Source organism: Tubulanus polymorphus, chromosome 3 (genome assembly GCF_964204645.1).
Source record: "Tubulanus polymorphus chromosome 3, tnTubPoly1.2, whole genome shotgun sequence".
Lineage (NCBI taxonomy): Eukaryota > Metazoa > Nemertea > Palaeonemertea > Tubulaniformes > Tubulanidae > Tubulanus > Tubulanus polymorphus.
In genome coordinates this window covers 11,753,217-11,778,286 of record NC_134027.1, presented here as the reverse complement: position 1 = coordinate 11,778,286, position 25,070 = coordinate 11,753,217, and the positions used below count along the sequence as shown (strand labels likewise).

At 37.6% G+C, this 25,070-nt stretch overlaps 1 protein-coding gene across 1 annotated transcript in view; it reads left to right on the top strand.

Annotated features, from left to right (window-relative positions):
• The window catches only part of LOC141901119 (WD repeat-containing protein 7-like), a 47,773-nt gene extending 26,779 nt beyond the window's left edge, over window positions 1–20,994 (top strand). The window contains exons 18-28 of the mRNA XM_074788206.1: window positions 228–707; window positions 1,444–1,609; window positions 3,618–3,674; window positions 8,762–8,999; window positions 10,003–10,231; window positions 13,864–14,064; window positions 14,512–14,698; window positions 15,153–15,509; window positions 16,039–16,138; window positions 16,863–16,967; window positions 17,290–20,994. Of these exons, the coding sequence (XP_074644307.1) occupies window positions 228–707; window positions 1,444–1,609; window positions 3,618–3,674; window positions 8,762–8,999; window positions 10,003–10,231; window positions 13,864–14,064; window positions 14,512–14,698; window positions 15,153–15,509; window positions 16,039–16,138; window positions 16,863–16,967; window positions 17,290–17,475 (2,306 nt within the window). The 3' untranslated portion in view covers window positions 17,476–20,994. The remainder of the gene's footprint in view (window positions 1–227; window positions 708–1,443; window positions 1,610–3,617; window positions 3,675–8,761; window positions 9,000–10,002; window positions 10,232–13,863; window positions 14,065–14,511; window positions 14,699–15,152; window positions 15,510–16,038; window positions 16,139–16,862; window positions 16,968–17,289) is intronic.
• Window positions 20,995–25,070: the final 4,076 nt, after the last annotated feature.

The following is a 25,070-nucleotide window of genomic DNA, read 5'->3' as shown; positions in this document are numbered from 1 at the left end:
TTCTGCCTGTGTCTTACGCATTTGACTGTGTTAATTGATTGGATTCTTAGCAGATCAAGTCACGGAAAACAACGTGCATTTCAGGCAATAGTCCGGGATAAGTAAGGGGAAAAGCCCGTCGAATAAAGTGGTCATCCTGATGATTTGTTCAGATTCTATTCTCAAAAGCCTCCTGCTTTTTGGATTTGTAGTCATATTTAATGATCGAATTTGTTCACATTTTACAGGATTCATCGCGAAAGTAAAAGACAAAGCGGAAACCATGCAACAGAAAATCCAGGCGAAAAATGAACACCAACAACAACATGCGCGATATCCAACACCGGGTCAGAAGAACAAAGCCGTTCCGAATCAACACCAAAAACCGCGCACAGTGTCGTTGACCGACAATCACAGTTTAACGATGGAGATCGCTCAGATTTTGATGTCGTGTTTACACGCGTGGAATTTAGACCCTGACCTAGATAAACTGTGCTACAGCAAACTCGGACTGATGCGTCCGCGGTGCCCGATTTCGTTCGGACTTTTGTCGCGCGGCGGTCACATGTCGCTGTTGTTACCCGGATGGCAGCGCCGACTCGGCCAGTTGGTTATATCGCAAAAGGAATCGCCGCTGAAACAAACCAGCATACAACTACTCGATCCAGATCCGGTGATCGATTTGAGCGCCGACAATCACGTTGATGGAACTCTGTCTCAAGATTGCGGTAAATTCCTGAAATCTGTCATTTTAGGCGCGTTCACACTGTCACTAGTAAGACCGTTCTAAATGGGTCCATACCTGGGTCCGAATGGGCCCAATCAGAGTGCGCGTTCATATACGGGTTACTGAATTGGCTACTGTTAATTATGACTGGCCCCGCAAGATGTCGCCTCGAGTGATTTATCCCGAAATTTATATCTAAATGATAGATTTATGGGTCTGCCTGTTATTCATTAAACATATTTTGATGATAGCAATTTATCATATATCTGGACACATCATTCTATGGTAGATTCTAGATCATTTTCAAACAATTGAAATGGATACTCCGTAGGCATCATTTTGAGATAAATATTAATCCGCTATGAATTAATTTTAGGCAATAAAGAAATCAATTTCAAATCAGAAAACTATATTGATCAGCTTGATGACGAATTAGTGACCAGTTTATTACAATTGAATTCATTTCTGCAGAATACGATTTAGCACAGACCTGGAACCAGTTTCTGTCCTCACACACAGATTTAGTCCAGACTTGGATTGGTCTTTTAGGTTGTCCAATTTGGAACTGCCTTTTCTCTAGTGTGAACACTTGCAAATTTAGACCGTTCTCAATATAGTAGTGTGAACGCGGCTTATGTTTTGATCATACCAGTCCATCCAGTACACGAGTGTTTGGATGTTGAAAATGCTCAATAGATGAGGCTGTGCATCAATCAAATCATATGATTTATTTTTAGAATCATCAGAATCATCACCAACTGCATCGACGAAAGGTCACTGGCAGATTTCAAGCGCCGTCACTACTCAACACCTTTTATCCGTTATATCCGTGGCCAATACCCTCATGAGTATGAGCAAATGTACGTTCGCTAAGCCGAAGTCAAAAATCGATTTGTTACGAAGGTGAGCATGTTTCTGCATTCTTTGATATCGTTATTTTGTTTGTTCGAATGCTTTACATGATTTTTATAACATTTACGAAATTGAAGTTGATGCAAAGCTTTTTTTTAGATAATTGTTACAGGGAACGAGATGGTTATCCACTTCCTGTTTTAACCTTTTTCTCTCCTGTCCTGTATGGCCACTCCAACCATATCAGTTTTCCATATTGTAACGCCAGTGAATTAAGATAACTAGAAAGGTAGCTAGTTGCAAGGCAGTTTTCGCCATACGAAAGGGACTGGCGGCATACAATCAGTTGCTTGAACCTATCGATGTGCGCAAGCTTGCCACAGAGAAGATACAATCTGTCTGCAGTTGCGGCCAGTTGCTCAGGGTCTACTTTTCGGTAACTGTTTGTACTTGGATCAGGTGATGTCACCTGATGTGCGACCCCATCATTGACAACAAATGGTGCAACTGATGGTCAGGACGCCAAAATGACACTTGGCCTTGGCATGCCCTTGATATTTTTAGATAACTCATCCCAGTTGCAGCGGTGTATGGGCACGGTCTTGAGATTGGTGACACGCTACATGCAGTTACCACAATTGCCTGGCCTCACTCATGACTGATTAGCTGCTAGTCTGATGTACGCACAGCTTTAATAAAGCTGAGTTTTAAGTTCCTACATCATGTTGCCATGTCAATGTTTACTTAAAACCCTGACGGATTATATCCCAGTTAAAGATTTAAATATCCTGGGTTAAATTGAAATGATAGATAGTTCGTCGATGCAAAATTCGAATGTTCTAAAAGGCCCCAGACATATGGCAAAAACCTAGCCCGCACTGGAAAAGGTTGAATTAACTTGATTTCTTCAACTTCAAAAATATAGGATTTCCATCCAACCTAATTGTATAGCATAGCACTATCCCTAACCCAGGTCACACTACGTATCAGCTTACAAGCACTCATATCTCATGCAGATAGAACTCAACTGATCCACGTGTGCTCAGCAAAAGCCTAGGCAGGGTGGGCACTTACCTGGAATTCAGGTGGGTTTCTTTTAAAAAGTCTGTTGAACTCGACTGTTGAACCAAGTTCGACAGGATCACCGATTGTTTGTAGTGCAGTTGCAACAGCGCTCAAGTTGGCAGCTGATCAGCAACCTAGCAATCTCTTAAGAGATCGTAAGGGTGACCTGTGTTAGATAGAGGGTGCATGTTTTAAAACCGATTAACCCTTTGAGGACTGACTTTGTTATAAAATCGATGCCCTACAGGCCTGACTTAATTATTTTATCTTTAGTTTTATATCATAATGCTTTTATCTTTATTTTCAAAAATAAAGTAATTCATTGGCACTTAATACGAATTTCAAAAGAAATTGTCACTTTCCACCAATTCAGAAACATTATGGACATTTGCAAACGTTCTTTTTCTCAAGAAAATATTCATCTTGGTCCCGAACCCTATCAAAACACTTTCAGCATCTTAAATGAGCATTTTGAGGATATATAAATACAGGATACTGCAACTGATAATTCCTTTGTTGACCATCTAAAGGCCACAATCTCAATGATTTGATATTAAAACGATAGCATTATGGCGAAATTCTTGTAGATTCGCTACAAGCATTGTATCGCAAAGAATAGAACAGAATTTCTCTAGATAACCACCATAGATTCTAGGTTGGTTCTTTCATGGAACAACGTTTTGTATGAGCAGACGCTCCGGTAACATTAGCCTTGAATGTACTTACATGCATCAAATGCCGCGATCACACAAGGCTAAACGTGGCTAAAGATTCTAGGGTGGTTATCAAACGCAAACCGGAGGATTTCTATCATGAAACGATATTTTGTAAGAGCAGACTCTCCAGTCAAACATTGGCCTTGAGTGTACTTACATGCTGCATTGTCCTCAAAGGGTTACAAATGAAAAAGGATTCGACATTTCTGAGTGATTCACTCGCTGTAATTGAAGATAATTCGTATATGTTATACACGCATAACTATTGTATGTAACAGGCGCAGGTCATCAGTGGATGTGAAAAGTCTTATTGCCAGCCTGAATCCTCAACTTGTGTAATTATTTTTCTCTCGTTTTTTCGTTCCGTGCTTTCTGCGTATTTGATTCTTCGTGCATGCGTGCGACGATGACGCTCCCTTCACGTTTGCTTTGGACTCGCCCGATCAGTGCGCAACACGACCAGGGGCCAAATATTCACGAAAGCTTTCTGCGCATAGGTTTTTTTTAGAAAACCATAAGGTTAACTAAGCGCAAGCAGTGAATTCTGGTCCCTGGGCCCAGTTTAATTTCGAAATATCAAGCTTAAAACACTTTGACTGCCGAGTATCCTCGGGTTATCCAACAATGGAGGTCAAGCCAGTTGCTAATCAGTACTACAATGTATCAATTCAACATGGAACTACAATCTTATAATATGTACACGGTAGTAGGGATGTTTTGATTTCTTAGATTTGTTGGTTCTTGGGCTTCTGTAAGAACCTTATTCTCATACTGTCTGTCTTTCGCGTAGTTGATTGTGGGTAGATGTAGTTTTAAACTTGGGTACAATGTTAATTGGGGTCTAGTTGTGTAGTGCAAAGAATGGGCCCAATGCGCCACCTAGCGACATAACTAGGCCCTAAAACCAACAACATTACCTTGAAGATGACCTCATAAATGAGGAACGGGTTGAAATTTAAAAAGTTGCCTTGACAAAATTCATCTATTGCCCTAGATTCAACATAAAATGCAATGCGGACTAACGCATGGTAATCTCGGAGATCGAGCTAGAGCCCAAGAACCGTTGTCGTCTACGGCTTTTTTCAATGCAGGCCTATTGGTATTTTAGCAAGGGCATTCTAATACCGAAGTGCGGCAGTCAAAATGTTTAAACGATTGAGTTTTCATATTGAGCTTGTTGAAATAATGAAAATAACTTGATAGCAACTGAAACAAAGTTTTTGAGTTTAATTTAAGCGTGTAACTGGGCTCTGTTGTTTTTAGTCACTTTTCATTGTGAACATAGTGTAACATTGTTTAGTGTAACATTTCATTTACTGTTTGATATAATGTCTTGTATCAGTACCGGGTATTGTTGTTCAGTATTAATTTTACCTATGTTATCATTTTTCTCTGTTTTACCTATATACGAAAAGCAGCCCTCTTAAACTGCTTAGTATTACTACACTCCGTATTTATATGAGGTATTATCATCAATAAGTAAATTGAGTAGTTTTCACGTATGATCATGCACTTGACAAAAATTAGGCCTATTCCAACAAATTTAATGTGATATTGTTCCCCGCACTGAATAGGATCTTTTTTCAGCTATCCTCCCTCAGTTGGGATTCAAAGATGATGGCATCGCGTACTCAGCTACAGCACAAACCCTATCCCATTTCCTCGTGATGCATCCTCATGTATTTTGATGTTCAAACTGAACATATTGCTCTGAACATTCATTCTTTTATTGGGGACTGATGATCAATATTTTGTGGCACAGTCTCCATACCTAGGCAATTATCGGAATCTTTGCTGTTGATAACTTATTTCAGAATCATTTGTTTATGAGTTCATACATAATTAAAGAGGTTTACAACACTGACATTTGTATACATGATCTATCCAAGGACGTCTAGTTTATACGTCCTATCTAAGGCCATTGTACAATAAACCTTTTCATAAAAGATAGCCTCCTCTAAATCCCCTTTGACATTTTTTTCGAATGACCTTCACGTAATTGGAGCTAGTGAAAATATCTGATCAGTACTGGTAGGCTATTTGATGATGTTATAGGGGATTTAAAAGGTAGCCATCTTTTTCCATTATGGACTTACTATACAGAAAAATACGAATGGTCACACAATTTTATTTTGTTACATTTTTTACGTTCATTAGTTCATGTTTAGCGTTTTAGTATCTTAAATAGATAACTGTACCTGAAGGTTGGGTTTTCTGAAACTGTAATGATTCAGATACCATTTTGGAGGCTTGATTCGTCAGGGTTAAGCATTTTAGTGTCAGACTTTTGATCATGTTTAGTTTTTTTCACAGATTACTTCAGTAGATGATAAATCTAGAAGCCTGTCTTTCAAAGGTGGCTATCGCCTGAATCCACTAGGGGCAAATTCAGGGGCAAGATCTGATTTGGTCTTACCATAGTTTCTAAACCGAATTTTTTCTATGGCAAATTATTACATAAAAAGGCATTCTATCTTTTTACCAAAATTTTCAACCTTTTTGTGCCTTTGTTTTACAGAAATTTCCCGTTATAGATTATCTTTCCACAAGATTGTGCCCTTTTCATAAAAAGGCACTCAAAATTCTGAAGTTCCGTAAGACCCCCTGGAAACATCCCTGTCTTGAGGTATCATTAAATTGCCTGCGAGTGATTTGTATTTTGATCGTTACGTAATTTAGAATGGGGTGGTTACAAAAAGATGCCATCACTGGCAGGCAATTGATGATGTCATAGGGGATTAAGGCGGTGATCATCTTTAATGGAGGTAGTGTCTATGAATTTATAAGGCTTACCCCTAGTAGTTTGGTTAGTTATCACTGATTTTCATAGAGGAATTTAGTACATTTTTCGTGCCTCATTTTTCCTATAGAATCACATGTAAAATTCACTCAACATTGATACAGTAATGATTAAACACACAATGTCAATTAATATCTTCGTTAGCGATTTTCGTAATTAGAGTGACAAGTTTTTTGAATCATTCTTTTAGTTTGATTTTTGTGAGATGTATTTATGAAATTCATAGAAAGTGAGTGTTTAGATTTAGTTAGATTAGTTGTATGATATTACTGCATGCTTAGAGATTTCATTGTGTGTAATGATTGATAGATACTGTTAGTGGAATAGTTTATCTATAGAAATAATGCATTTCGATCTTGTCGATATCGTACGTCTGCAGCAGGTATTTAGATCATCGCCTTGAAACTTTTTAATTCGTGCATACTACGTTTTGAATTGTTTTTTCATCGGATTAATCGAATTTCAATTTTATTCTTCGTAAATTTTTCTACGTGTTCCAATGTTTTCTTTAATCATATTGAAAGTGTATTATTACATTGTATTACTAAAATTAAGATAAATGTACCATAGATGTATCTAGATTTGAGATTGCCATACTAAGCATATTTTTTTAATGTGCTGCGGATAATAGATTGTATCATTTCCAAATCTTTATTAAACGAAAAAATTTTAGATAATTGTTGAATAATTTGACACCAAATTGAATTGGATAATAATTAGGGTATGAAAAAAGTTTTGAAATAACGTTTTGAAGGAGTTCGTATATAGATTAACACAAATTAATCGGTAGTTTAAACTCATCAGGTCAGAGAATATTTCGCGATAAATTTTGCAGAGAAATGGAGCATGTACGAGAGCATGTGCGAATGCGAGACTATCTTGTAGCAAGGGAAAGGTATGTGTTTACTGTGGTTGTATATAGATATATTTATGTAATTAGAATCGTAGCAATTTCTATGAATTATTTCTTAGCTGTAGAATATTTTGTTACATTTGAACAGCTATATGAAGTGTCTCGAAACAGTTTGACCGCCAAGGAGTTTGAGCGCTATGTCTTTTCGAGGCCAGCAGTTGACGGATATTTCCTCTGCTTATTCCATAAATTTGTGTAATTTTTCGGTAATTTTCTTGTCATTAGGCTACCTTGTTTCTCTTTTCTGTTGAGCTTAGAAGTTGACCCGGCCGGCTGCCTGTCTACCCTGTACATGACTTTTGAAAAAATAGTGATCAGGCTAACAATAACAGACCTGGCAGTTATAGAAATTAGCTGATTACAAACTTTATTAAGAAGGTGACACCCGGTCGATGGGGAGAAACGAGGTATCACTTACATAGGTATCGTAACATTTACAATTTTACAATTTTAACAAAATTTCGTAATTATGATATGCCTAAGCAAGGCTCCATATTCAACAATTCAACATTGTGTTTAGTTCAGTATTGTTGCAAAAGCGTAGCAGCAGCTGAGTGGTGTAAGCCATCAGTCACTGGTTTCGTCGTCAATGCAGGGTTCAAATACTCATCAGTCTTCTTGTCAATATTGTTCGTTTCTAGTAAATAGCAAATTCAAATTTCCTGATAAGCCTTAATGCAGCATATATGTAATATATGACAATATCAGTATTAGACAAAGGAATAAAGCAAACAGTAAAACAACATACTCACAATTAACGATGCTAAATGCAATTGCTTACAGTAAGCTGAATGGTGTTCAGTAGGCTGGGGATGAAAACGATGTAAGGTAGAAGAAAATATTAGCCAACAGCTGAATTCGTGGAAAAGACCTGTAGTCAAATTAGTATATTATCATCCAGATTTATCAATAGGCGCGATCACGTCATGTAAAAGCAAGCCCCAGCCAAATTTTAGAATTAGTCAAATTATTGTCTGAATTGCCACTTTGACTCACCTCATTTTGTAGCAGCATTGTTTGGTATCGATTGAGTGGTTTACTGTCAAAATTGATTGGTGAACACGCTCTCTCATTAGATACGGGCCAAATTTGTCACGGCCCGGGCCAATTCGACCTGGACTTAATTGTTTCTGTGATCGCGGCTAATATTTCTATGTGTGAATAAATTATGTTAGCATTATTTTATCATTTTGCATGAGTAAGGTTGTACTGTATTTTTCAGAAACAGGTATTCACTAGCGTGTACAATTTTCGAAATCAAGCTGAAATTTTTTAGAAAATGAAATTTGACTCACGCCTGATCCGGGCCAACATCCGTCCCTGCGTGATTGCGGCTTAAGATAACTGCGCAAGCTCATATGTTTGTTAACCCAGCTGGTATAAAGGAAGTACAGTAGACTCCTATCTTGAATCAATGAGAGAACCTGTCTTATCTCTAAGATTTGCGTTCGTGTGAAGTGATATTTCAATGATTCAAGTTAAGAGAGATACTGTATTTACTTGGATGTAACTCGAGTGAGATAATAAGACACTTTTAATTATCGGACTTGAGCGGTATCTAGCTGTATCTAACTGATTACTTTGTCCTATCTTATTGCTTCAAGCATCTACAGCTTCCGATTGTCATCGCAGGAGAGTTCACAGTTCGCTTTAGCCATTACTTCCGCCGTTCAAATAACACGACGAAGATACATTTTCTAATTTTGCAGACAATGCATGGACAGCGGAAGCATCATGGTATCTGAGTACTATTCCAGTTCCGAAACGAACAGCGATGAAGAGAACGACGGCGTGATAGGCGTCGGCAATCAGGCGCAGATCAAACAAGGCTGGAGTTTGCTGGCCGCTTTACACTGCGTGTTGTTGCCGGATATCATCGGAGAAGGCCAATATAAACCGCCGCTACTGGAAATGTTAGCCAGACGCTGGCAGCATCGATGTTTAGAGGTAACCGTACTGTCAAAACTGATTCATCTAGCGGCCAGTTCCACATTAGACCACTGGGTTTTACTACTAATTGTTAAGAAAGTACCGATACCAGTAGTTCGTTCCTTGGATTTAATTCTAACCAGCAACTATGGAACTGGGCCTGGATATTTATATATTCAGTCATTTTAAACAAAAATCTGAATAGGGAGGTAAGATCTCCCTTTCAAGATTACGCTCTTTACAGGCTGAGAACAGTCAACTGGATAATCAAGGGTAGTGGGTTTTTGAACATTGGCATTTGAAGCTATCAATACCATTGAACATGTACCCCTTTCCAACCCTATACTGCTGAAGTTGAATTCCAAAAATTGGATAACAGATGTACCACTATATTGCATCTTACCTGCATTGCAGTCTTTACGAGAGGTGCAGTGGTCGAGTGGGTTAAGCTACGGGTCTCGTTGATCCAGGGTTCATGGGTGCAAACCCTGGTGGCAACAGATTATCTTGGTCGAAGGTTCTCTGGTCTATGGTGGCTGATTCGGGCCATACTAAAAAATATTTCTGTACGGCTAAAGCACTGATAATAAATTTTTCACATTTCATTGGCCCGTCTTTTGGTTTTCTCGTGCGAGAAAACTAAACATTTTGGTTTGAAAAATTTTTCTGACTGGCTAGAAGCTGGATAAAAAATTTTTACAATGGCCCATTTTTTTGTTTTCCTGCGCTAGAATTCAAAACTTTTGGTTTTCTCGCGCGAGAATTCAAAAAGTTTGGTTTTCTCACGTGAGTTTTTGAGGGCGCTTTAAACTTGAGGGGGTTCCGGACACCCCGACATTCCCCTAGATCCGCCCGTGGGAAGTTACAATTTATGATTGAACATTAATACATTGCATGGCGTTGTAAACACAGTGAACCGGTTTTTCAGTAAAACTGGAAATATTCAAAAATTTTGTGGGTAAACGAGTGATGGATGGCTGCTTATTGGATCGCAGATCAACCATATTTGAATTATTTCTAGATACGCGAAGCGGCGCAGGCTCTGTTACTCGCAGAATTAAGACGCATCGGATCAAAGGGTCGACAATCGGTTGTGGAACAGTGGTCGCCGTCATTGCCAATGTATGTTGACCCGACGATGACCGCCGCCAGCGATCACACTCACAGCAGCTCAAGTCACAGCTCACGCTCGGATTTACATCACCACCATGACGATGCCGAGGATGACGATGATGACAATATGTTAATGGGTATGCTATTTCATTATCATCATCATCATCATTATTATAATCATTTACATTTATTTATGCATTAGGCCAGACTTTACTGTTTATTTTACGGAGCTGCCAACATGGTTTTTTTTTCGACCAGAAAAAAGGAAATTGGGAAATTCAGCTTTCGTATTTTTTCGATATATTTCCTATCATGAGAATATAATATCCAAGTTTTGAAATTTAAAAAAACTGCCAGAAAATGTTTAGTTGGGTTGTATCGATTGCCAAATCTCTTGGGAAGCTAGGATTAAGCGTTGTACGTATCTATGACAAAATAACTCATCCTGGCAAAATATGATTCACCCGCCATTGCAAGTTGTCTGTCTCATCACCGGCGGTGAACATGTGACGATGTCTGTCAATCAACGCAAAAAGTCTGGCCGTATGTACAATTAAAGCGCACCTATTACGTATAACTTAAAAACATAATTTAGTAAACCATTTCAATCACTCACTGCTGATTATTTTTTGCATGTGGTTCCATAATAATTGCCTGATATTTCTTTCATGCTAATCATGTTTATAGCACTGTTATCCTCCCCGTCCGCTGAGAGTATTGCTTCTCTTCCTGATGGTATGATATATTGATATTATTTGCCGTGTGAGATGTCTTCAGGAGCGGATCCTCCCTAGACCACATTTGACCGTTTTATGGGGCACTGGAGCTGATAAGGGGCACCCTTGAAGGTCTTTGTGGAGTGCGTCCTTTGAAGCTCTTTGTGGAGTGCGTCCCTTGAAGCTCTGTGGAATGGGTCCTTTTTACCCATCAGCTTTTTATAACTTTGTATTTGGGTTAGGGACAGAAAGAGAGAGGATGGCCTCCATTGTTTTTGACTTATGTAGGTATACCTCGTTCCCTCTACAGTTTTGAACCAATTTTCTCATTACTTGGTATATGGTTTTTGGATGGGAGAATGAGCCCTGTGTTATTTTTCTTCTATGGACTTTTGGCTTTAGGTCGTCCAAAAGTTGAATTGAATATTTTAAGGGAATCTTTTGCTGTCCCCAAAGAGCGGTTAGGTATGAAATTATGGGCGAATCTCGGCCAGTTTTTGCTTTCCCCCTCCCAAATGGGGCCTGAAACAGGGCAGATTGTTCATTGGAACCCTCGATAGCGACATCCTGCACGTCATGTCTCACTCTAAGCGCTCTTGATCATAAAGGGTACCTGGATTCAGACCTTACGCAGATCTGCCCGGATGCCTGGCCAGCCTTATCTGGTATACGGATTTGGAAATCTGGAGTTGAGAACAATTTCATTCAAATCTAACGATCCCTACCTATTTAAGTAAAATGCTTACAAGACGATGTCTGCCTGATGGTGATATACCATGGTTGAAGTTTCACTTGATTTATGGGTTTATGGCTTGATGGAAATGTGCCCTCTTGTTTCATCAGATACAAATTATAGATATTTTCATGAGCCAAGGGGTATTGCTAGAGTAGTTGTAAAATGTTATAGTTTCAAGCATTCTGCGCATTTGGAACCCAGATGGTGGTCGAAATGAAGCCCTTAAACCTTTGTTCAACCAGCTTTTGAAGCGCACGATAAACACTAGATAAACACTATACAGTGCCGTATATGCCTTGGATCCGCCCCTTGCTTTCAGTTGTTTTAATTTGTCATAACTGATCTCATCTGAACCGCCGTGGACAAAACTGAGAATAGGTGTCAAACAATTTTGCTGACTGGGAAGTGAATATTTTGAATCAGTTTGTGATCAGTTGGACCCAGTACGAAATGAACTAATCTAACTAATCTAACTCGGAGAGTTAGTTCCTGCTCAGAATTGTCGAACTGGGTGCAGAATGTGTTGGCATGTTTTGATGGAACGAGTATGCACATACCGGTAACTGTCAAACTCACTTTCATATATTACTTCCAATGTTGTTTAAAATTTCAGATGAAATAATTGGTAAGAGCATGTACATGTATTTCAAACTGAAAAAGCTGGGTTTTAGTCAAAAGTTGAATGAAATCGAATAATCTTTAAATGAAATGAATAATTCTTCGTAAAGTAGTTGCTGTCAGTAGTTTTCTAGTTTGATTTGAATAACTAAAAGTTCACCTATCGTTGCATGTTTGGTTTGGTTTAAGTTAAGATGTTCGAACTTATCCCAGCCATTTTACCTGTTAAGCTATTTTCTTTTTACAAATTTACGTCATTTTCAAACGAATTCACAAAACGCCTTATCTTACTTGATATCGTTCTGCAAATTTTCCTTTGAAATGTTGATGTATTTCTTGCTCACAGGTCATGTTTTAAGTGAACTGAGCGTACCAGGGAAATGGCAACTGGCTAGCCAAATGATGACTGACACTAAAACCCCGAAAGAGGGTCTGAATTTTTCGTACACTCTTTTTGAATTTTGGCTTCCATGCCGTAGTTCTTTTTCGTATATCGATACACCAGCGGTATCTAGCTTTTTTTGGACAAGGTCTGATTTTTCGTACGCGATTACTCATGAATATTTGGTTTCCCGTACCACAGTTCTGTTGCTTATTCATCAAAGAACAATCATTCTTTTTTAGCTTCGAAATTGACTGCGCATAATTTTTCACCTTCCCATTAAATCCTGGGTAATACCGATTTTAGAGATTTGGTATTGTTGAATAATTTCATCATTATTTCAAAAAGCTTCTCTCCCTGTGACATTATGCGGTGGTTGTTAGCAGATTGCTGGTATAGGAAATGTTTAACGGTGAAAGCTTTTTTTTGTGTTTTCTTATGTCATTATGGATACTGTACATTCAATGTACCAAACACGAAACCACAACTATTTGAGAGTGTATATAGATTCTAACTTAAACATAAAGAAAATACTCTAAAAAAATACACAAGAGAATCGCAACTAAAATTAAATTCATCCTCGAAAATAATAAATGACAGCACCATTTGATTTCGCACTTCAGCCTCATCAAGTGTAATATATGAAGAAAACTGTTCAGAAGGGCATATAAGCCCTCGGCAGAAAATAACAACTATTTTGAATATGAATCCAAGATTTACACAGATCAATAGTTGTGACAGCAAAACATTTTTTCATGAGGGTGCCTCATGCACCCTCAATATATTCTTAAATGCTTTACTGTTACACGTATTGATGTGTGTAAATCTTGTAATCATATGCTAATATTTGTTTATTTCTGTGGGTTTATATGCCCTTCTGTATATATTTCATGTATTATACCCGATCAGGCTGAAGTGACTCGGCGAAATGGATTGCAATGTATTATTTTTTTTTAGTTGTGATTCTGTTGAGGATTTCTCAATCATTCGACTCTCTACCCAAGGTGTAGAATACTCTCAAAATCAGACTACTTTCACATTAATTTTCAATGAAACTGCTATTTCTTATATCAAATTGCTGCCATTTGCCAATCGAAACTACTCCAAATAAAAAAAAAGGTGGCCAGCTGCTAAATAGTTTGCCAAACTATGTGGCATCCAGTGTTTGATTTAACCAACTTTTGAGCAACTGGCCCATCGGGTCTGCTTTTTGAACGAAAATTTAACGGAACCTACTTAATCGATAACATATCGATCTCGTGAGAATAATGAGTCTGAACCTATATTTTCATCGCGTTTTCATTCGTTTGACTTCAGGTGATTCACCGATTCAACACAAGACGTCGACTTCGTTTGAAAGTCGTCGCAAACAGGCGACGGCTATCGTGATGATGGGCGTGATAGGTGCCGAGTTCGGTCAGGAAATTCAGCCGAGTCGCAGACGTTCGGACGATTCGTCGAAAAAGAAAGTCGTCGAGGGGTTCGGCATCAAGAATTACTCGTTAGCCAGACATACCAGTAAGTCAACTCAAACATATGCAAATTTTTTCTTTTTTTTAATTCAAGATTTCTGACTATAGCCGCGATCACACGGAGACGACTTGGCCCGTGCGGAATTAGCACGGATCAGGCCCGAGTCAAATTTGGCCCATGCCATTTTGGTACCCGTGTGAACAGTTGTTCCAGGTGAAAAATGCTTGTGTGATCGTGGCTTATAGCTCAAGAGTTATGGATGAAATAAGCAAAAACCACAGTTGAGGTTTTGCTTATTAACTCTGAAATGCTGAGATTGATATCAGCCTACGTGTCAGTTTTGGGTTAAACTGGTAACGTACAGATGGCATCAATTAACCTAACTGAAAATTGTGATCGATGCGGTCGTTTTGTTATTATTTTCTACGGAGGCATATTTCAACAGCATAGGGTCGCAAACGCTATTTAGAAAATTGTGTATTGACATTACAGGTAAAGCGTTGACATTTCTATTGCTCCAACCGCCAAGTTTGAAATTACCCGCTCATACTCCTATTCGTCGAGCTGCTATAGATTTGATCGGGCGAGGTTTCACTGTCTGGGAACCGTATATCGATGTATCAGCTGTATTACTAGGACTACTGGAACTGTGTATAGATGGCGATAAACTAGTGCCAAGGTATTCCATTCATATTGTCTCCTAAAGTAAAGCATTTAACCCTATGTTTACCCGGAAAGTTTAATTCAGTTCCCTATCTGTGCGCTAACTTTTATATATTTTCAGATCTTTAAGTTTATCATTTGACAATTTGATTTTAACCTGTTACTTATATTTTTTGTATAAAATCTGGAACCTTTGATATACTTATAACGTGGGTTACCTGTAGTTCGGTTGAAGTTCGTCAAGGCCCACGGGCCTCTCGATTACTATTTCACCAGGAGCCATGTGCTCAAAAATTGGTAGTAGATAAAATCAATCTTGTTCCTAATTTCTTTTCTATTCATGAACGTCAAGAGACCATTCAGTAAATATGTTCTCACACCTGAAATATTATCCGCACTAGAATGTTTCGAATACATTCTAGAAATCAAAGCGACGAAAGTCTTCAGAAACTTATGTATTCTCTTTTCAGCATGACATTTGGATTACCGTTGAGTCCGGCGGCTGATGCCTGCCGTACCGCTCGACACGCACTATCGCTAATAGCAACCGCTCGGCCGCCGGCTTTCGTCATCACCATGGCGAAAGAGGTCGCTCGGTACAACTCGTTGGCAGCGAACGCTCACCAGTCGCAATATTCGAATCTGAACGCGTTGGTGCTCGTCCGAGCGAAACCCGAAATTCTACGCATCATCGAGTTGCTGATCGAAAAAATGCCAAACGATATAATCGATTTATTGATCGAAACTATGGACGTCGTTTTACACTGTCTCGATTCTAACGTTGTGAAGATGAATGGTCTTAACGAATCATTCCCATCTATATCTAGGTAAAATGATGCGTACTTTTCACTGTCACGGGTCAGTTGCTCAAAAGTTGGTTAATGTAAGCCAGCGGATAAAGCATAAAATTGCATTGCGTTGTTACTATGGTATTTACAGAGCTGCCAACTGTTCCTGATTTTCAGTATTTGTTACTATTTTATAATGAGAAATACTGATTCGGTTTGTTGGATGCATAGAGAAATATTAAGTTGTCGCTGAGGGTCTTACTGTCAATAACTGATGAATTGAAGAACATTTTCTTTCAAAGTTGAGTGAAATGTTACTGAAAAAAATTAAATTTGTTACCGATAGCACTTTTCAGAGGTTGGCAGCTCTGTATTTATCCAATGGCTTACTTAACTTTTGACACTGAATTTTTCATTTTGAATGTGGGACTGTTCAAATAGCATGTATGTGTCGATGGGGGAGGATCTAAGATATCACACATCAGAACGATCAACGCTCCCTTTGTGGTATTATTTGGTTCTTATTTTGTAGGTTTTTACATAAATGATATGATAATTTTCATTGTAGATTTAGTATGATTAGTTACGATCCAAATGGACGCCGTGTTTGTGTAGGGTCTAAAATAGGAAGCCTCGCGTTCTTCGAATTAAAACATCTGAAATGTCAGGTAAATGTTTTTCAAATCATTACAGGCATCAGTGTATCGAAAACAGTTTTTAGCCCATTCAGGACTTAATGGTGAGATTCACGGTCATTGAATTCTATTCGCCAGGGGTGTTGAGTATCAGAGCAACATGGTATTTCCATATAAATGTATTGGTATATGTTTATATATTGACATATTCTATAACTACAGTCAAATGCAAAATTGTAACTCATGACATGTTTTATAATTGTGGTGAGTTTCAAGGTCATTTACGACTGTTTTGCTCACCAGGTGGCTTGAATAGTACCCCTCGAAACCCTAGTTTGTTTATTTTTTGACCATGGGTTTTGCTATGTACAAGGGGTTGTTGAAAAATGAAAACATAAATGTTACTTGTTAATAGGAGACATTAGGAAAAAATCATACAAAAAAGATAATTGTACAGCTTAAAGGCACAGTTAAAATGATTTGAATCGTTGACCCTTAGTCTGTTTCTGGCTATTTTAATAACACTTAACAGTGATCAGTGTGAGTGATCGCCATTGGGCCAACAACACAGTAACTGATATCAAGATGTGAACCAAGAAACTTGAATAGTGTGGGACGCCCTTATAGGGATAACATATATTCATAGCCCCTGCATCGAAGCCTTTTGGGTTCTTGTTGTTGACGTAGTCAATTGCAAAGCGGATTCCATGATTGTGGTGAGGTTCACATTTTTATACAGTGTTTTAATTTTTTATAGACATTACAAGGTCATTCGGGAGCTGTAACTGCTGTCACGTTCTCACCAGATGGAAAATACCTGACATCTTACTCGCACGTAGATAATAAAATCATGTTCTGGCAGGTAAGAAAATCAAGAGAATGACATCATACTAAATGAATATACGCAATATATCTCGTCTCGAATTTGATGATTTAAGTTTCATTCTGTATGAGTTAAGACCACAACATTGAATGCAAAATAGTATCGAAAACAAGGATGGATGCTTGTTCATGTATAGATTGTGGCATCAAATGCTGGTTTGCAGATATCATGGTCCCAAAAAAATATCTCGAAAGATTTCTGAATTTTTTTTACTTGGAAAACCATTAACGTTCAGTTTTTATTTGAGAAAGTTAATTTCAGAAGAATGAACTAACCATCATTATGTTTTTACTCGTTCCAGAATGCCTCCACTTCAGTATTCAGTTTGGGACAAAGTCAGACTAAATGCATCAAAGCGTGTCCAACTCCGCCGTGCAACGTAACGGCCTCGACGAACATTTTAAAACTAGTCAAATTAGCGTGGTTAGATAATCGAACTGTTGTCCTATGGACTGCTGATGGAACAGAAACAAAATTCCGAGTGTAACGTCGATTCCTGTTTAGAGAGAACTTGAATATTGTATATCAATATATATAAATATATATATATATATGCCTTGGTTAAACCATGGAACGTAGCTGCTAAACGTTATTTACGAGAATGATCACAATAGTGAGTTTGTGTTCTAACAAATTTGAATTCTTACGTGATTTGATTACGTGATGTGAACGGATTTGGATTCAACATTTTCGTTAAATGCTTCCTTCATTCGCATGTGCTGATGATGCCACGAACAATTTGCGCTAGTTGGAATGGCGTCAGGTGAGCTGTGCACCATTAATTGTTTTCCTATGAGAGAATCGGAAGTATCTGTGAGTACATGTATACGCGTTTTAGTTGAAGTACGCATGCACATATGCGCTCAAGTTTGAAATTATTTCAAGTTGAAAATCGAACGCTTAACCAGCAGAATGGCAGAACAGCACTCTAACCTAATGAGCCACCAGAGCACGATGCAGACACCTAAATGAAACATGGGTTAACATGGACAGATGAAGCTTTTTGTCCGTAGTCGGAATCCAGTTATTTTGGGAAATTTTGATGACACTTAAATAGATCACTTGATATTTAGTGTGTAGATGTAGCCAGCCTAGATAAACTGCTGCCTGAAATACTGGCTTGATCGTAATCAAGATGACTGACTGGAGGCCGTTGTTCGCTGAATTTGACTTTTTTTACATTTAGTAGAATAGCCAAACTTTGACGTGGAGAATAGATGATAAGTTTAAAACCCACTATTTACAAATTTAAAGATAAAAGATACTACATTTGGACTTTCTCTAGAGGCAATTTTCAGGTGTGAATGTTCCATGATTGTAGTGAGTTTCATGGTTATTGATTGATATATTTGTTCACCGGGGGTATTGAAAATTGAAATTATCAAAATTTTATGCATTTCACCAAGTGAGGTGTCCCTGGACGCTTAGTTTCTGATAGAAAAAATGTCACCTTGGTACCAAGACTTTTCATATAACCTTGACTTGAAACTTATTATTTCAGAGTCCACATTTCTTAGCTACTTGTATGGACTTTCCATTATGACATTCCATTAGTTGTTGATTAATGTCAAGTTTGTCTTATAGGAAAGTATATATTAGTTGCAAATCATTCCAACCCCCGGCTTCTTTGTTAGATCTTGTAAATGCTCATAATTTGTTTTACCGCATTTCTATTACCACTGCTCATCATCAGTGTCAGCCTAAAGTAGATAATGAAACATTTTAGCGGTACATTCCCGAAAATGTCGTTTTCAGAATTTCTCTTCATCTGTGAGGCTCTAACTTGTTATTTAGCTACTTGAAACCCACTTGCATGTGTAATGAACCCTTGCATATGAGAAATGTAGATGTACATCTATATGTGCAGGATTGCACATCTAGCGGTAGAACTGGAAGCGGAATAAGTGCCTTCATTATAAGTTAGCTGAATGCGGGCGGCACCCAAATACTGGGATGTCTTTAGTGTTAGAAGAGTAAGTGTCGCATACATCGACAAAATTACTCAGACGCCCTCTAGAATTTTTGCTAGATTACACATTCCTGTTGCCATTGTTGAACGTGCTGTGGATCTCAAGACTAGTTTCCACAACTGACTGGTTTTCACCAGATTTTCAGTGTGTGACTGATTTGATTATAGTTTATAGTCGAATGTACGTAAATGCTCACTATGTATTACACAGCAATTCTATTACTACTGCAAATTATGAGTGTTTTAAACCTAGGTAATAAAACAATTTTAGCTGGACATTCCTGAAAACTTTGTTAAAGTTTATTTCGTGGAAAGCGAAAAGTATATTATAGGAAGAAGTGTAAAGAATTTAAACACACAATAACACTTTCAAAATTTTCAAAACAAGCACAAATACAGTGCATATGTCGATACAGTGTCTTCCATCTATAACATGTCCTATGCTGTATTATATAATGGATATTCGCGATCCTATAAGCAATTCCTTCATTTGCATAGAAATAATTTCTTATCGGTTTTTACCTCTAGCCCAAGCTCTAAATGATTGTTGTAATAATCAACAGTACGTCGTTTCAAAATTAGCTCTGTAAGAGTTTAGTTACCTGCAACTGAAATGAATTGCATTCGTACTTCGATTGCATTGGATATTATCTCCTTCAATGATTTTTTTCTGCTGAAATGATACTTTAATGAGTCACATTAATGGGAACGTTAGAATAGAACTTAAGCCGCTATCACACGCAGACCGAAACTGCTGGAGATAATTTGAAAATTTTGAAAAATTCCTCCCTAATGTGTTGATTAACAGGCATACAACTATGGTGTGTCTACACCGTGGTGCGGCGTATCATTACTAATACATTTCACTGTGTTTGACAGGTGCTGCCATCTTTCAAGAGTGATAAAAACAAATTACACCAATACACTGCACCACGGTGTACTACCAAAGTCCATCACTGATCTATTCACCGCACTGTGTTGTATACGCACTGAAAGGGTTAAAGATTGGAAACGGGTGTTCTATACCTTCATTGGTAGATTTGGGAATTTTACCTCGGGTACCTTTTACCTTGACTGCTAGATGAGGTTTGACTCTTAAGACTGTGGCCAGTTACTCAGAATTTGGTGCAGTTTGGATTTTCATTTTGCCAGTTATCCGCCAGTTACCTGCGACCAACTTGTAAGCACCTGCTCCCTGGTCAAAATCAACTGCAGTGTTGCGTTCTACCAGTGTTGTTGGTTTAATCTGACTGTACAGAATTAGAAATTGTAATTTTTGATGGTTACTTCAAAAACATCGCATATTAATAATCCATTACTAAGGAGCTGTACCAGATGGAGGATCTGTGATAGAGACTCAAATGCTGTGTTGGGCGGGTGTGCTGTGTGTTAAACCAGGGAGATGGGAGAGAATGTTCACTCCAATCATACATCATTCTCACACACCTCCCCATGGTAATACTAAATAGTATGACTAAATGAAATGCCCGGATATCTATGCATTTGAATAATGTTATTTTCTTTTCATTGACATACCGCATAACTGCTGTATATCTGCATATTTTAGCGCCTGTACTCTCAATACTAGTCTTAGATTTCCTAGAATACTAAGAAATATGAAAGGTTTGTAGGGTCTATTTAACAAGGTCTAGTTTTATGAAAGATTTTAACCATATTCGGGCCTGTAAACAGCCCTGTCTCGGGGAGGGGTTCAATTTTCACGAAAGTGGAATGAGAACTAAAAGAAAAAGTGTTGCCAATGAATGGATGTTGTTAAATCGATGCTTCAAATTTTCTTTAGGCCAGTGCCAGTGTTCGAGCGGACCATCAACGATAAGCAAACCCCTTGAAGTGCGGGCCTGGCCTCTTAAATGTTTGTGCTTATTGAAATCGATCGAAGATATATGAGTTTAACTTTTGTCATGAAACTGGGCCGCGTGTTAGTAGAATCCATAACCTTTTAGAACATTGTGATATACATGTAACATATTGTATTAAACTAATGTATTGTATAGAAAATACGTAATGTATTTTTGATTGTATGTATATGTATCATATATATATATATATATATATATATATATATATATATATATATATATATATATATATATATATATATAGTGATACGAGCGTGGTAATTGAAATATTCTAGTCAAACTAAATACAGTTAACCTCGCCTTACACGGACAAACCAGGACTGACTAAATCAGTTCAAGGTCAGTGGATTCTGAATTAAGGATAGGAAAATGCATTAGAAAATTATTTCCTTTTTGTCCGAGTTAGTCATGAGTGCAAGTTGACCGTGTCAGAGTAAGGCGAGGTTTACCGTACTGATAAAACAAATTCACGATATTGTCATCATGCATGTATTTAATCTCTTCGTCAAACGTATTTATCATATTGCATTCTGATTTAGAGAAGGTCATTCGTACTCGATAGATGGAATGTTATGTTTACTGCTATGATTGTCGATAGAATCGGAGGGTTTTGGATAGAAATTTGCATTTCTCCATTTGAGTGCATAGAACCGGTGTCCTAGTAGTTCTTGGGATAGCTAAAGCTTTTGACTTCAAAATGATTGCAAGATATCTTTTTCAGGCTCGTAAACAAGATCATTTATGTTAGGGAGTTTAAATTATTTTCTGCTTTTTAATTCCATGAATTTGTCCGAAATAAGCCAAGTATTTAGATTTTCGCCCAAAAATGTTCTCAATATTGTCTTGTCCAGGCAATTTTCAATCTATACAATTTTCGATCATCTCTTGCTTTGGAGGCATTTGAATTAAACCGCCGTTTTTGAACTTAATCCTTATAATTCTTAATGATCCATGTAATATTCGCGTGCTAGTTTTGAATCTGTTAAAAAAGTTCTTTTATCGTTTGAATATAGTTTGTCGACGTTTTTGTTAAATGTTTGTTAGATCGAATAATTATATATAGAAAGTTATTAACGTTCGTTTGTTACGATTCGTCAAAATCATGTGCATAGACATTTAATGTGTAAAATTTGTAAATATTAAACAATTAAACGATGAGAAGTATAGATGTTAACGTTTATAAGAAAATATGATTATTAAATGTGACTGGAAAAAAGTGTTGTTTTGTTCCTAATTTTCAGCATATGTAGTAACATTTTAAACGTGACCATTCTAAAGAGCTATTGTGTTCAATTTTCGTCCATTCTTTCATCCATATGTACACCAGGGCGCATATGGTGGATTAACATGGTATTTCAAGATATATTGGCGCCTGTGCATATTTTGTTGAGTTACAAGGTAATTTATTTCATTATATGTATACCAGGGGGCGATAAATGGTGGATTAACATGGTATTTCCAGCAAAGCTCATCACACGTTCTATGATTGTGGTGAGTTTCAAGGTCAATGGTTTCTGTCAACGTTCAGCTGGGGCAATTTTTTCTTTAGGGCTGTGGTTGACTGACTGTATTTATAGATATCATTGAAATTAAAAGATGATGACCCACACTTTGAAGATTCAGGCTAAAGATTGAATCTTACGCAAATGGCTTTTATCCCACGTTTGGTTCCTACAGTCGATACATTTGCATGATAAATGGCAAATGATAGAAACGTGTGTACGTGGAATCTTATCTCAGTAACTATTTCATCGAAAAATGACGGTCACTAGGGCAGGTGATATAATAGCGTAATGTACAATTTGTAAATACAGCTTTTCTTCCCTAAATGGCCTCTTGAGCTCCTGGAGGACCCTTGAGAGAGACCTACCGTGTCAATCTTAATAATTTTTCTATGTACATGAACTGATCGACTTCATTCGAACGTCCAAGTTCCATTAGATATACGTGAAACCATGGACTCTATATAATACTAGTCCATGGTCAAATGCATTGCGCTTCGCCACCAGAATGATTGAAAAACTAGTTCATCATTCGTAGAATGGCTTACGTGGATTCTAGAGTCCATAGTTTAATTGATTGCAATGTAGAATTTTTATGAATGTAAAATCCCACGATTGATGAAAAACTAAAAAAGCTTATCAAAATATTAGAAATATTATATGCTACCCTTATATTCTGTTTATTCATTTGTCATATCATTTTAGACTGACCGAAATATTTCTAATATTTCAGTAATTTTTCTATTCTTTCATCGATTGTGGGATTTTACATTCATTGTACATGCATCACGGATATTGTGATCTTACTGATAGAACTACATGTATTATGAATATTTCGGAGAGTAATCCAATGGGTTTGGACGTAGACTACAGAAAAGGAACACAATTCACTGCACCATTAGCTTACTAATACCGTGGACTCAACTTGTGTGTCCCAAAAAATGGCAGTCAGTTTGGTTACTAATAACATATTTCTCATTGATTGGATAATTAGTTATAACTCTGTGTGATTTATGATATTATACGATCTGGGTAGAAGATTTCAGGGCATTATAATGATGCATATGACTGTACAGTAATGAATTAAAGATTGATAGTGAAGATGCTCCCGGAACCGACTTGATAATACAATATGCGCAGTGTAGTAATAATGAAATAGCCAATTTTGTCACTAAGGATATTCCTATACCTTTTCACTGTTTCAAATAATGTGACTTCACTTCGAAATAACTACATCGTTGTGAGTATTATTAGCGGTTTCAACCTAAGACTCCGTTTTAAAGTCTGTGTGCCAATGGAGAAATTATGAAATTCCTTATCAAGGTTCTTCTCTCAGAAAATACAGCGTCACATTCGTTTCCAAAATATCGGCTAAGAATGTCGACAATCTTCGTTGAAGGCGATGCGATATTGAATTGGCTTCTGCGGGAAGAGAAAAAAAATTAATTCGAATTAAACCGCTTAATTCAAGCTTTCGAAGTTCTGGTCTCGCGAGCAACCTGTCTGGTTGCCATCTTGAATTCAATACTGCACAGGAAAGGCGATATTTACCTCAAGTCTTTTACCGAGAAAACAAACATCCTTATATATCTTAATCGCACGATATTTTATCTGATTAACTGTCTAATCAAAAACAGATTGATAACTATAAACCATTTTCCGGGGCACGCTGTATATTTTATGAGTCTTGTCACAACTATCATCGATTCGCTTTCAAATCCTTTCATCGCGGACTTGAAGTTGTTTTACCTCCTTTTTCAACAATTCTGAAGCGCTCTTGTACCTGGATCCAGCTCTTTGAAGTTTTTAGGTGGCAATTGACCGTTTTTTGCGTGGTGCAAACATTTCAAAGGTGTCATCGCTTATTATATATTTATACGTTTAGTTTGAATAATGGATTTGTACGTTTCGAATGAAATCCGCTTAGAGACAACTGAAGAAGAATGGAACCGCGCGCTGACTTTTGATAATAGGTTTATTTTTGTTCATATATTGAAAATATATCTTATTAAACACAGAAGACATGACCTCGCACCACAAGCTAATAGGAACTTTGTGGTCATGATGAGTATGGTTTTTTTTAGTGAACAGAACTAAAGACTTAAGAATTTTTGAAAGAGCCTATAGGAAAGATATACTGATGCGTAGCTCCATCCTCGCTTGAAATCTTGGGCAATGTTTAAGTCCAATGAATAGTTTGCGGCCAGGGTTTGTGTCGGCGTGAGCTATCAAAGCCCTGGCCGCAAAACCTTCATTGGACTCTTACATTGCTCAAGATTTCGGGCGGACAGGTTGCCGCTAAGCGGCCAACGGTCTACTAAGCCAATCAGCGTTGTATTTCACTGGCAGACTGGTTGCCTGTCACTCTAATTGAAGATAGAGACCGGAAACCAGTTTAATTCGTTACTTATGTGATTGGCTAGATATACAGACTGGTGACCGCTTAGTGGCAACCTTTTCGTCCAAGAAATCTTGGGCAATCAAACCCTGGCAAGCCGGAATGGCAAAGCTTGTGCTGTGTCTTATACAATCTCGATATTTCATTCACATGCTGCGCCGTCATCTAAACGTATTTTGTATTTTCTGAATAAACCTTTACTACACTCGACAATGGGTTAATTACCGATCGCCATCAAAGAAAATATCAATTTTTTCTTACACACCGGTACATAAACGCCTAAAATAGTTTTTTTATTTAGAAAATAGCGTGATGTAAAGTTGTGTTCGCTCT